This window comes from Populus euphratica, unplaced genomic scaffold, assembly GCF_000495115.2.
Source record: "Populus euphratica unplaced genomic scaffold, PopEup_1.0 scaffold42.1, whole genome shotgun sequence".
NCBI lineage: Eukaryota > Viridiplantae > Streptophyta > Magnoliopsida > Malpighiales > Salicaceae > Populus > Populus euphratica.
Genome location: NW_011499903.1, coordinates 219,208 through 231,272, shown reverse-complemented (window position 1 = coordinate 231,272; position 12,065 = coordinate 219,208). Strand labels below are relative to the sequence as shown.

General features: G+C 31.3%; 1 protein-coding gene across 1 annotated transcript; it reads left to right on the top strand.

Moving 5' to 3' along the window:
* Nucleotides 1–3,341: 3,341 nt before the first annotated feature.
* JOSL (JOSEPHIN-like protein) lies at nt 3,342–10,933 on the top strand. Its single transcript, XM_011036887.1, has 5 exons — nt 3,342–3,570; nt 3,868–4,328; nt 5,057–5,059; nt 5,576–5,622; nt 10,448–10,933. Exons 1-5 carry the CDS (start codon nt 3,487–3,489, stop codon nt 10,819–10,821), a joined length of 969 nt encoding a protein of 322 aa, XP_011035189.1. The 5' UTR covers nt 3,342–3,486; the 3' UTR covers nt 10,822–10,933.
* Nucleotides 10,934–12,065: the final 1,132 nt, after the last annotated feature.

Below are 12,065 nucleotides of genomic sequence, written 5' to 3'. Positions count from 1 at the left end.
TATTTCAAAATGATTTAAAAATATAAAAAAATAATTTTTAATAAAAAAATTTTAAAAAATATGATTTCAATCATTCAGGTTTAGAACATCAGACTCAGATTATATATATCTAAATTGAATAAACTCAGATGATATACATCTAAATTAAGTAAACAAGAGAAAATATTGTATAACTTAAAAAATCTTGTGATTCGATATTCAATCCGGTCAAAACCAGTCACATTAAATTTTAAAAAAAAAAATACTTTTGGATACACCAGATTTTGGGCTTCGTGTTGAAGAGAAGAATTTTTTTCAAAATTTTTTATCATCAACTTTTTCAGAGGTACAAAACACAGCCATTGTTATAAAAAAAAAACATTAAAATGCTAGAAAAAACATTCAAAACAAACCCTAAAGTCACAGATTCAAAAGCAGCAAAGCATCCAAGTATCATGTAATAAGATTGAGAATTGGTGGAAGAAGAGTGAGAATAAAAAGAACAGTGTCCCGGACAGGGAAAAGGATTGTGAAAGTTAAGTAGAAGAAGAGCTGCTGCAAAAATAAATCCCTAGCCCTGCCATTGAAGTAAATACTCTTTATATATAAATAGATATAAGTGGGCATTAATATGAATGGACTGAAGTTTTGCTTTGAATTTACTGGCCCTATAAAAAGCCTATAATAGATATGAGTGGACTATAAGTTATAAGAAGATTGTGTTTATATTTGAGCGTGTGTTTTGTCATTAAATTTCTTAAACTTATAAAAAGTTTTTTTTGTAAATTGACTCTTCTGATTCGAGATTGATTCGAGATTCTAAGTTGGTCTAAATAAATATTAAAATTATGTTTTAAAACTATGGTTATAGTTTGATTGCAATAATTTTTTAATAGGAAGTGATAAAATTTAAATTTAAATTAGAATTAAAAAGTGAATGGGTGAATATTAAAAAGAATAAGGAAAATTTTGATGAGAATAGGAAGAAAATAATATATTAAGTCTAAAGTTAAAAGATGTGTGAATTGTTTTTTTTCCACTCTTATTAGTATTATGGATTACTTATTAGATTTGTGAATTACAATAATAATCTATAATGTTAGTTTTTTAAAAAAATTTATAGGCCTGTTGATGATTATGATGATTTTTTTGATATGAGTGGACTATAAGTTATAAGAAGATTGTGTTTATATTTGAGCGTGTGTTTTGTTTCTTAAACTTATAAAAAGTTTTTTTTTTAAATTGACTATTCTGATTCGAGATTCTAAGTTGGTCTAAATAAATATTAAAATTATGTTTTAAAACTATGGTTATAGTTTGATTGCAATAATTTGCAATAATTTTTTAATAGGAAGTGATAAAATTTAAATTTAAATTAGAATTAAAAAGTGAATGGGTGAATATTAAAAAGAATAAGGAAAATTTTGATGAGAATAGGAAGAAAATAATATATTAAGTCTAAAGTTAAAAGATGTGTGAATTGTTTTTTTTCCACTCTTATTAGTATTATGGATTACTTTGTGAATTACAATAATAATCTATAATGTTAGTTTTTTAAGAAAGTTTATAGGCCTGTTGATGATTATGATGATTTTTTTAATTTTTTAATTTTATTTTTTAATACTAAATTGATTAAAAATTAAGTTTTATAATTAGTTTTGTTTTATTGCCTATAAGATTATCATAGTCTTAAAACAAAGTCACAGTCTTGGTTTGATGTTTTATTTTGTGATCGTCTATTTTTGTTATCATATAGTTAAAATAAACAATAATTTAAAAAAAAAAACAAGTTATTAATTTCAATGAAGTCTATTGTATAATTTGTGAGTTTGACGTGTTGACTAGGGATACCCAATTCACAGGTTAAATAGGTTTACTCATTAACTATGATATTTTTTCACATTTTTTGATCCTTCAATTTTTCTAATTGTTTTTTTTATCTTACTCTTCTTCAATAGTAGATTGGTTAATAAATAGAATTCATGATTTATTTATTTTTATTTTTTATAGGGTTATCATAATTTTAAATAAATATTTTTTTTAGAGTTGATGTTCTATTTTGAAAGCATCTAATGTTATCATAAAATTAAATAAAAATAATTTTTATTAAAATAAAATTATTAAACTCATTAAAATTTATGACCTAGGTTGGAGCACCGAAGTGGATCCAATCTGACATAATTATTAAACTCATTAAAATTTATGACCTAGGTTGGAGCACCGAAGTGGATCCAATCTGACCTTTTTTTAATATATATAAAAAAACTTGTTTCTTAAAGTTTTTCTAAGTTATATTAAGTTTACCTATCAAATCTGATATTTTTTCTATATTTTTTGGTCCTTTAATTTTTTTTAATTTTTTTTATCTTAATCTTCTTCAATAGTGGATTGTTTGATAAATAGAATTCAAGATTTATTTATTTTTATTTTTTATAGGGTTATCATAATTTTAAATAATTTTTTTTAAAGTTGATGTTTGATTTTGAAAGCATCTAATGTTATCATAAAATTAAATACAAATATTTTTTTTTAAATAAAGTTATTAAACTCATTAAAATCTATGACCTAGGTTATAGGGAACATAAGTTGATCTAATCTGACATTGTCTTAATATATATAAAAAACTTGTTTTTTTAAATTTTTTTAAGTTATGTCATGTTTTTATCGATTATTTAAGTTGTCTTTAAATCCATTAAATTAAATAATTCACTTTGAAACAGCTCTCACATGGTTTAATTCGAAACTCGAGTTATGCAAAACGTTGAGTTGACAGGTTTTAAAATTAAATTGCTTGGTTGAATTTAATGATATTTTTAAAAAATATTTCATACTTATAATAATTTTTTTCAAATTTAGAAAAAAAAAGTATAACTTGTAGCGGAGCATGGGTGAATATAATAGTATGTATAGGCCCCGTTTGTTTGTTGGAAAATGATTTTTTTTAAAGTGAATTATAAAAAAGTGAATTTTAGAAAAATAAATTATTTTTCTATATTTGATAGTGTAATGAAAAATAAATTGGAAAACACTTTTCAATTTCTAGTGTCATGAAAAATAAGCTGGAAAATAATTAACCAAATTTAATATAATTAACAAATAATATGATATTTTAAAAGTTTTAAAATTTTTAGAAAGTATTTTTCATTCAAAATAAAAAAAAATGCTTTTTTAAAAACTAAGATAAATTCTTTTATTAATTTTTTTAATAATAAATAAATATAAAAAAATTTAAAAAATTATTTTTAAAATTATTTTTCGACAAATAAACACAGTCAAAGTAAAAGAAGTATTTTTAATTTTAATTCTTATTTTAAAACGTCGTCGTAGCATAAACGGAAACGCGCCAGGTTGTTTTAACGATCACGGAACTCCATTCCGAGACTGCCGTGACGCTACCTTTTCCCCCCAAATAGAGCCAAATAGTGAGACTGTAACTAAAACCCTAGGAGATCAAGACCACCAAATCGAAATTGATCATCTTGCAATTCAGTCTGTAGAAGAAGAGATATGGATAGCGAGAACACCGAAATCTATCACGAGAAGCAGAAATTGCAATTTTGCCTCTTACATGCCCTCAACAATCTCTTCCAGGTACTCAAAAATACAAATCACCCACCCCTGTTCTCTCTCAGCAATTACTATAAGATTGCCAAACATGATGCAAAAAAATTTGTCCTTAGTTTAGAAGATTCAATTTTGCTGTTTTTTTTTTTAATATAAAACAGCAATATTCCGACAATTTATTGCTTAGAATTTAAAATAAAATAAAAAATTATAACGTTTTTCTGTTCATCCATTTACTCTGGAAGTAGTGCTATTTGGTTAGTGATAAAGCCTTACAAATTGATGATATCGAGATTTCTTTTTTTCTTTTCTTTAATTTTTCAGCAACAGGAGGCATTTACTCGAGCGAGATTGAATGAAATTTCTGGGAAACTTGTTCTTGATGATCCCAGCAAAAAGACTTGGACACCATTGTCTATAGTCTTCAAGCCTCACCATAATGCTTTTACTGGAAATTACGACATTAATGTTTTAATTGCCGCTCTTGAAGAGAAAGACAAGACTGTTGTCTGGCATGACCGGAGGAATGCAGCTTCCACTATTGATCTTGATGGGGCTGATGATAGTTTGTTTGGTATTGTCCTCAATGTTCCAGCTAGACGGTATGCATTGCTTTGGAAGGGTAGGCATTGGATTACCATGAGAAAGATTGGTGGGGTTTGGTATAACTTGGATAGTGATCTTCCTAAGCCTATGCCCTTTGAAGGTACTCGAGAGGTTAGGGGATATTTGGATTATGTTCTAAGTAATGGTGGAGAGGTTTTGCTTGTCATGAGCAAGAAAGAGTGAATCTTTCTTTTATTTTAAGTTTTGGGTTGGGGTAGAAGTAGAAACTTCGAATGTCTATAATATGTCTATAATTGTATACCAGTTCTCTTGTAATCACACAGAGTAATTGTATGTTGATTTATGTGTGTTTATTTCATATTGCCTCTTGTTATTTCTTCGGGAATCTATGGGAGTTGCTAAGCAGTTTATGTGGTATCAATTTTTCTTAAGACATGAGTTGCTGATGAACCATACGATGTTGAATAGGGTGGATAATGTTACACTTGCATCCTGTGTATTTGGTTTATTTGATGTTTTCTTTGCATGTGTTAGCTTAAATGCCAGCAATTAGAGGTATGCATTCCATGGTCTGGAGTTGAAATGTTAGTCTTTTCAGAACTGAATTCTGTTTGGCAGCTTGGTGCGAAGATCATTTTTCTGATTTTAGCAGTCTCTGTGCTTTGGTTTCAAATGATTTGGGGTTGAATCAAATAACATATTTTGGAAGCTCTCACTGTTGCAGATCTGACTCTGCTGCTTGCGAAACTTTTCTGGTTAGTTCTGTGGTGTCTTTAACCCCATGTAATTTATGCCTGAAATACAATCAATTCAAACTGTTGTTAGTCATGCCATTTGTACTCCATGTTTTTTTATATGTTTTTGTGTAGAAGCTTTTTTTTACAATCATATCAGTTGATTTTCATTTAGTTTGCTTAGATGGAATTGCAGTTGAAATATGCTTTAGAGTGTTTATGTTTCTACAAAAAATCTAATTTCTCTTCTCTGTGGTGCTAAACATGTTTGTGCTCATGGTCTCAATCTAGGAAATTGTCAGGACATTTTTCTTTGAATAAAATAACCAGTTGCATAAGCAAGATCTAATCAAAGTAGTGGCTGGAGAATAGGTAGTTAATCTAACTTCACAGTTAATGTTTCTCTATTTGGATAAGAAAAAAGTACATGTATGGATGCCACTGCAAAATTTCATGCATTGATCTTAATGCGTTATTTGTCATGTTAACTCTTTCTTCTAGTATGTATTCTTACCCTTTTTTTGTCTCAACCTACATGAAGGGTTCTCTTTCTTGATGGTTCGAGTTTGGAAGTTTAGGCGTTTTGTATCCTGAATTTATCCAGGTTCATATCATTTTAGCAGATTGTCATAGCCTTTTTTTATTGGTCACAAAATGAAGAACGACATTGTTACAACTAAGAAATAGCGTGCAACTGAGATGGTTATCCTTAGACAGTTAATGGTGGGCAGGTGCAAGGCACGTGAGGAAATTGTTAGGAATCAGTTGGAGTTAGTAAGTAGTTAGAATAAGCCTATAATGCATGTTGAAGGGTTTTGAAAAGTAATAACAGAATAATTTGTCCCTTAAATCTTTGTTCTTCTCTCTGTTTCTTCCTATTTCTTCATTTCTTGTTAAGCTAAGCTTAACAATCGGTATCAGAGTTACAGCGAACGGTAATAAACTCAAAGCCATCACCTAAAATGGCAAGAATCTATGGCTGAAAGTAAAGAACGTTGGCTGGAGCAAGGCACCAAGATTGATAAGCTGGTTCTACATATGGAATCAATATCCTCACAGTTCCAACACTTCATTGCTTCCCAACCAGCGAGAAAGGAAATTGGAACCAGTTCACGAGGTATTTTAACTGCTTCAGAATATGATAAGGACACAGGAATGCCTGCCTTAGCTGAAAGAATAGCATCGAGACATAAGAATCAGTTCAGAAGTGATCAAATGATAAGGCAAGAACCTCTTAAGATTGGATACAGCATACCATTGCCAAGGGTAGAGTTGCCAACATTCAAGGGAGAGAATCCTCGAAGGTGGTTACAAAAATGTAGGAAATATTTTAAGATCAACTTGCTACCTGCACACCAACAGGTAAAAGTGGTCTCATATTTCTTGGAGAGTAAGATTGATGTGTGGTTCGAAGGACTAGTACAAGAGAATGATTTATGGATTGACTGGGAGGAATCTTCCATACTCTTTGTGGATGGTTTGGCAATAAAGAAGACATCGTAAAAGAATTCAGCAAACTGATCCAAGATAGAAGCAAACTGATCCAAGATAGAAGTGTGAATGACTATATCAAACAATTTGAAGAACTAAGATCATTGATGAGTGTTCGTAATCCATTCTTGGCAGAATCCTATTATGTCTCTAGCTTTATTAGTGGGTTGAAGGATGATATTAAATTGATATTAAAGATCTTGAAACCTTTAAAGGTGTTAATTGCATTTTAACAAGCCAGATGGCAGGAGAAGTCTTAATAATGCATTAATTAAGAGGACCAGATCAATACAACCTAGTAACACTATATTCAATGGTGGAAGAGTAATAAGTCGTGTTCCATCCACAGTTTTTGGTCCAAATTGGATTGAAGGAGTGAAGCCTCATTTGGATAGCTTAAACAGAGAAAAAAACTAGGGCAGTGCTTTTTAAGTGTGGTGACAAATACATACTTGGGAATAAATGCAGTGCTAAGGGCTTACATATGATAGAAAGGATAAAGGAAGAGGAGGACGAAAGAAACAAGGAACTAGAAGGCACAGTCTAGGATGAACACAAGGAGACGAATCAGATAGATGGATTTAGGCTGTCACTAAATGCCTTAACAGAAAAATGATACCTACAATACTATTAAGATTAATGAAAATTGTCAAGGAAAGGACCTTGTAATTTTAATAGATACTGAAAGCACCCGTAACTTCAACTTCATAGATGGAAGCACAATTACAGAGTTAAATGCTAGTACAAGTAAAACCACTCATGCTATATGATATGTATAGTCTTGGATTTACTTAGTTTATGCAGAGCTATGAATTTAAGGCCAACTTGAAAATGTTGAAATTAGACAGATATAATATAATGTTGTAATTGAATTGGTTGAAAAAGTATTCTCTAATGCTCTTAACTTCATGAAGTTGTGATTATTGTTTGAAAAAAATAACGACAATTAAATAGTAGAGAAACTTAGTGTAGTGGTGTTGTAATTCCAACTATTATTCAATTTTAAGCATGAGTCCCTTTGAAGTTCTCTATGGTTATACCCATCCATAGAGGGAGTGGTTAGTGCAAAAGCGTACTCCAATAGCTATGGTGGAGGAGGTGTTATAGAGAAGGGCAAACATGGATCACACACTGAAGAAGCAGTTGGAAATGGCAAAGCACAAAATGAAGCAACTAACTGACAAGAATCGATCTAAGAGGGAATTTTCAGAGGGTGACTGGGTTTTTCTAAAGCTGCAACCATGTAGTCAAAACATTATTGCATTAAGGAAGAACCTTAAGCTCAATCCTAGGTATTACGACCTTTATCAAATCAACAAGAGGATTGAAATTGTGGCCTATAAGTTGAAGCTACTAGAAGGAAGCTTGATACATCCAATGTTCCATGTATCTTTACTTTAAAGAAAAAAAAAAGATTGGAGATGCAACAATCATGTCTTCTAGGTTGCCAATATCAAAAAAGAAGGGGCAGATACAGATCATGCCTATAGCTATATTGGATAGGAAACTGATGAAGAAGGGTAATAAAACAGCAACCACAATATTAGTTTAGTGGTCCAATCTCTATTTAAAAGACAACTTAAAAAGATCTCTAAAAACAGTTCCTAAAATGTCGTACACTACTCATGACAGATATAACTGAGCATTCTTGTGGATAAGAATGCATTCAAGGGAGGAGTATTATTACAATTAAGAAATAGTATGTAATTGAGATAGTTATCCTTATCCTTGGGGGGTTAATGGTGGGTAAACACAAGGCACGTGGGGAAGTCGTTAGGAATCGATTGGAGTTAGTTAGTAGTTAAAATAAGCCTGTAATGCATGTTGAAAGGTATATAAGGATAAAGAGTTTATATATGGGTAATGAAAAGTAATAACAAAATCATTTTTCCTTTGTGATCTCATGTTCGAATCTTTAGTTGTTCATATGATAACCACTAGAGGCTTACATGGGCGTTAACTTACAAGCTCGTGGGGTTAGTCGTGGTATGCGCAAGCTGATCCGGACATTCATGTTGATCTAAAAAATAAAATCATTTCTCCCTTAAATTCTTGTTCTTCTCTCTGTTTCTTTTTGTTTCTTTATTCCTTGTTAAGCTAAGCTTAACAATCATCCAGGATATAAAAAAAATATTGTATTAAAAAAGTGTCTCAAGTCAAAAGTTTTTAAATTATACATTCAAGATGATCCCACCAAGCAAAATTTACTAAAAGACTACTTTATCTAGAACAACCCTTGAAGAATAAAAAATTAAACCATATAATACAAAAACAAAAAAGACAACAATAAAAAAAAAAAGTTTGACATATTAGGGTTAGCACATCAAAAACCTTAATTTGAATTTTTATTTTTGAAAAGTTGATATGTTCAGTTTCTCTAGAATGTTTATAATTTTTTCAACAGATCAAAAAACTAATTTTAATAAGAAAAGAAAATCAAAATTTTTAAATAAAAAAAATTAATAACAAAAGAGACTTAAATAATGTATTTAATATTGTTTCATTTAAGGGTTTCTAGAAGGGGATGGTGAGAAATTTGAGCTAAATTCAAATGTTGGATTGAAAGTTTTGATTTTTATTGTCAAACAAAATTAGGTGATCATATTTTTTTTAATTTAACTCTATTTTATTGATTTATGAATATATTTGATAATTTATTTGCATGATTTATTGATAATAAATGTATATAAGTATGACAGTAACTTATAACAATTTTTTTCTAACTGCTCGTATATTTATTTTTTATTTTTATTTTTGATCCAATTATATTAGTAACTTAGATTTAATAGCATAGAAATTTAAGCTACATTTAAATGTTGGATTAAAAATTATTATTTTTATTATTAAACTAAATTAGGTAATCAGAATTAAAATTTTTTTTTTTATTATTATTAAACTAAATTAGGTAATCAGATTTTTTTTTTGAATTTAACTTTATCAACCGATTATATTAGTAACTTAGATCTAATAGCATAGAATTTTAAGCTAAATTTAAATGTTGGATTGAAAATTATTATTTTTATTGTTAAACTAAATTAGGTGATCAGATTTTTTTTTTTGAATTTAACTTTATCTCATTGATTTACAAATATATTTGATAAGTTATTTGCATGATATATATAAGCATGGCAGTAACTTATGATAGTCTTCCTCTAACTTTTTACCTTAATCTTTATTTTTATTTTCGGCCTGGTTACATCAGTAACTGAGACCTTATAGTACAGACACTCTGACCGAGAGTAAGCCCTCCCAGAAAAAGCTAGGAAAATTGATGATATTCTGGCATAGCAGTGTTGTCTTTCAACTCTTCTTTAAAGACAATGGCTCAGATGGCCCTACTCCGTGAATATTATTTAGTTCGTCACACTTTTCTTGATGGTACTTTCTATATTCACGCCTAAACTTTGGATATCATTGTCTATATTTCATTTAACAAGATTTCATTGCCCCCATTACTTACCTATCTTATATTTGTAATGTTGCAGAAGAGTATCTTGCTTTTTCTGTCGCTAGATTCACATGCCTTCCATGAAGAGATTCAAATCTACATTATTGCTTACTCATTTAGAATGTGTGTCCATATTTTCTTCCTGTGCAGAAATGAACAGAGAGAAACTGACATACCTACCTACTATTATTTAGAGGACAGGTGCTGGCGTCCTTAATGATTTTAAAGCAATCACCTTGCGGTGTACTGTTTCATTTCAGTGTCTTTCTGCTTGCATTTCACAGCAGTAGTCCTCACGACTGTGCAGCCAGGACTGGTGCCTTGGAACGGAACTTGCAAGAATGAGTCAAGAGTCCCGATTATTTGAATGCTTTGCCAGGTTCCTTTCACATTCAATTTCTTGTGATTGAAGTAAGAATGCACAAGCAATCATGCCTTCCTTTCTCAACCATATCTTTTCCTACCCTTGAAAGGCTCGGACCTTTCACCTTTTTCATACTGTTCTAGAGTTCTTTTCTTTTCTTTTTGTCATTCCTTCACTCTTTTATCTTCCTTTTCTACATTTAATAACTGTCTACTATTTCCAATCCAGAGAGCACATTAAGCTTTCACAAAGTTTTTGATGCATCTTCCAACCATCCTCCCTGTCCCATGAAGAGACTAGCTGTGAACATGTCAGCAAGGATTAATCAAGTGAAATACAAACCTACTGGTATCAACCAGAACGCAATATCCATCAGGCGAAACTCTGGTAACAGAGTTTCTGGGAATAGACGGCTTGGTCGAAGTTGTGGATTCAGGCTCCTGAAGAGATCAATAATGTCACCAGCGGTATTTCTCAAGCATCTCGGTGGGAAGGTAGCCAAAGCTCTGCGTTTGGAGAGGCGGCCTTCACCTGGAGTTTCTTCTTCAGGAAGATCAAGACCATCTGTAGCACCCATTGATGCTCACAGAGCTGAAGCCATAGAAGATTGCATTGAGTTCATCAACTCTGCTTCTTTGTCTAGGTCAAATTCCGTTACTGCAAATCCTTGTTAAATTATTGTTACAGTCAACTACATGACCATTAAACTTTTGTTGTACGCCCTTTACGAAAATGAGAAGAGAGAATAAACAATGTAAACTCCATTTAACTATGCTATGAAGGAAATCCTGCAAGAGTCTCAGTTCACAAATGCTACTAATATCAATCCTGACTGGCTGCATAATTTACGCTCTCCATTTAACCAGGCATCAACGGAGAAACCAATTTTATCGATCCATTGGACAAGCAGATTGTTACCATAAGGTCAGGTAATCAGTATTACGGTAGAGAGGCAAAGAAATTTGACATGGTTCGAGTATTCATGCATTTCCCTGGAAGTACAGTTGATCATGTGCGAGTGGTTGATCAAAATATGCAGCTCGTTGCTGTAATTACTGTCCTACTTTTTTTTATTTGTCATCCTAAGGCGATGTAGCTGAACCAATAGACAGTTTGTATAACCAGAAAAGGAAGGTTCTCTGTTGAAAGAGCAGTTGGTGATTGGAATGCTGGGTTTGATTGAGCTAATGCCAACCAGCGGAAACACTCTTTCAACCGCCGACTTGCATTAGTGTTCATCTGTATATTGCATATGGAAGAGAGGAATTATAGGCTGTCCTGTAGATCATCTCTGTTTTTCTAGTTTGGTCCAAGCTATTACCATTACTGCAGAAGTTAGAGCAAGATTATCAAGTGGCAGGCATGAATTAACTCAGCCAAATCTGCAGATACTGAGCTTTCAAGAAAGTGGATTGTTCAACTAGCTTTGTTGATCCAAATTACCTTTCTTTTTATTTGGTCAGTCATTTCTAGAGTCTGTTTTTAGCAGCTAGAGAATTGGCCTTTAGCAAAAGTGTGGTGCTTGATCGGAATGAATCATTTCATCCTTCAAGAAAGAAAAGGTTCTCATATGGATGTGCACAAAACTGTGTTCGTGGACTGGGGCAATGAGCGGAATGTGATGGGAATAGCCTTCGGGCTTCTCTGCTACCACAGCATATCCGGGGATGATGCGCAAAAAGGACTGCGCATTTAACTTCAACATTGACAAAAAGATTACCTATAATCTAAAAACGCGTGGGGCTTTTACTGTTAGAATTGTTAAGGTTCATGTACACACAAGTCATGGTGGATGACATTATTTGCTTTCTTATTTATTTTCTGACAATTTATTTTAGACATCAGAGTTTTATTTTAGTTGATTTAATTTTAATTTTAATGCCAATTGCTTTTAATTTTTTAGTTAATGATGGAATTT

Coding starts and splice junctions, on each gene's coding strand:
- JOSL (XM_011036887.1), top strand. CDS start 3,487: ATGGATAGCGAGAACACCGAAATCTATCACGAGAAGCAGAAATTGCAA. Junction 3,571..3,867: donor CCCTCAACAATCTCTTCCAG/GTACTCAAAAAT, acceptor TTAATTTTTCAG/CAACAGGAGGCATTTACTCG. Junction 5,623..10,447: donor GAATCAGTTGGAGTTAGTAA/GTAGTTAGAATA, acceptor TGAAGAGACTAG/CTGTGAACATGTCAGCAAGG.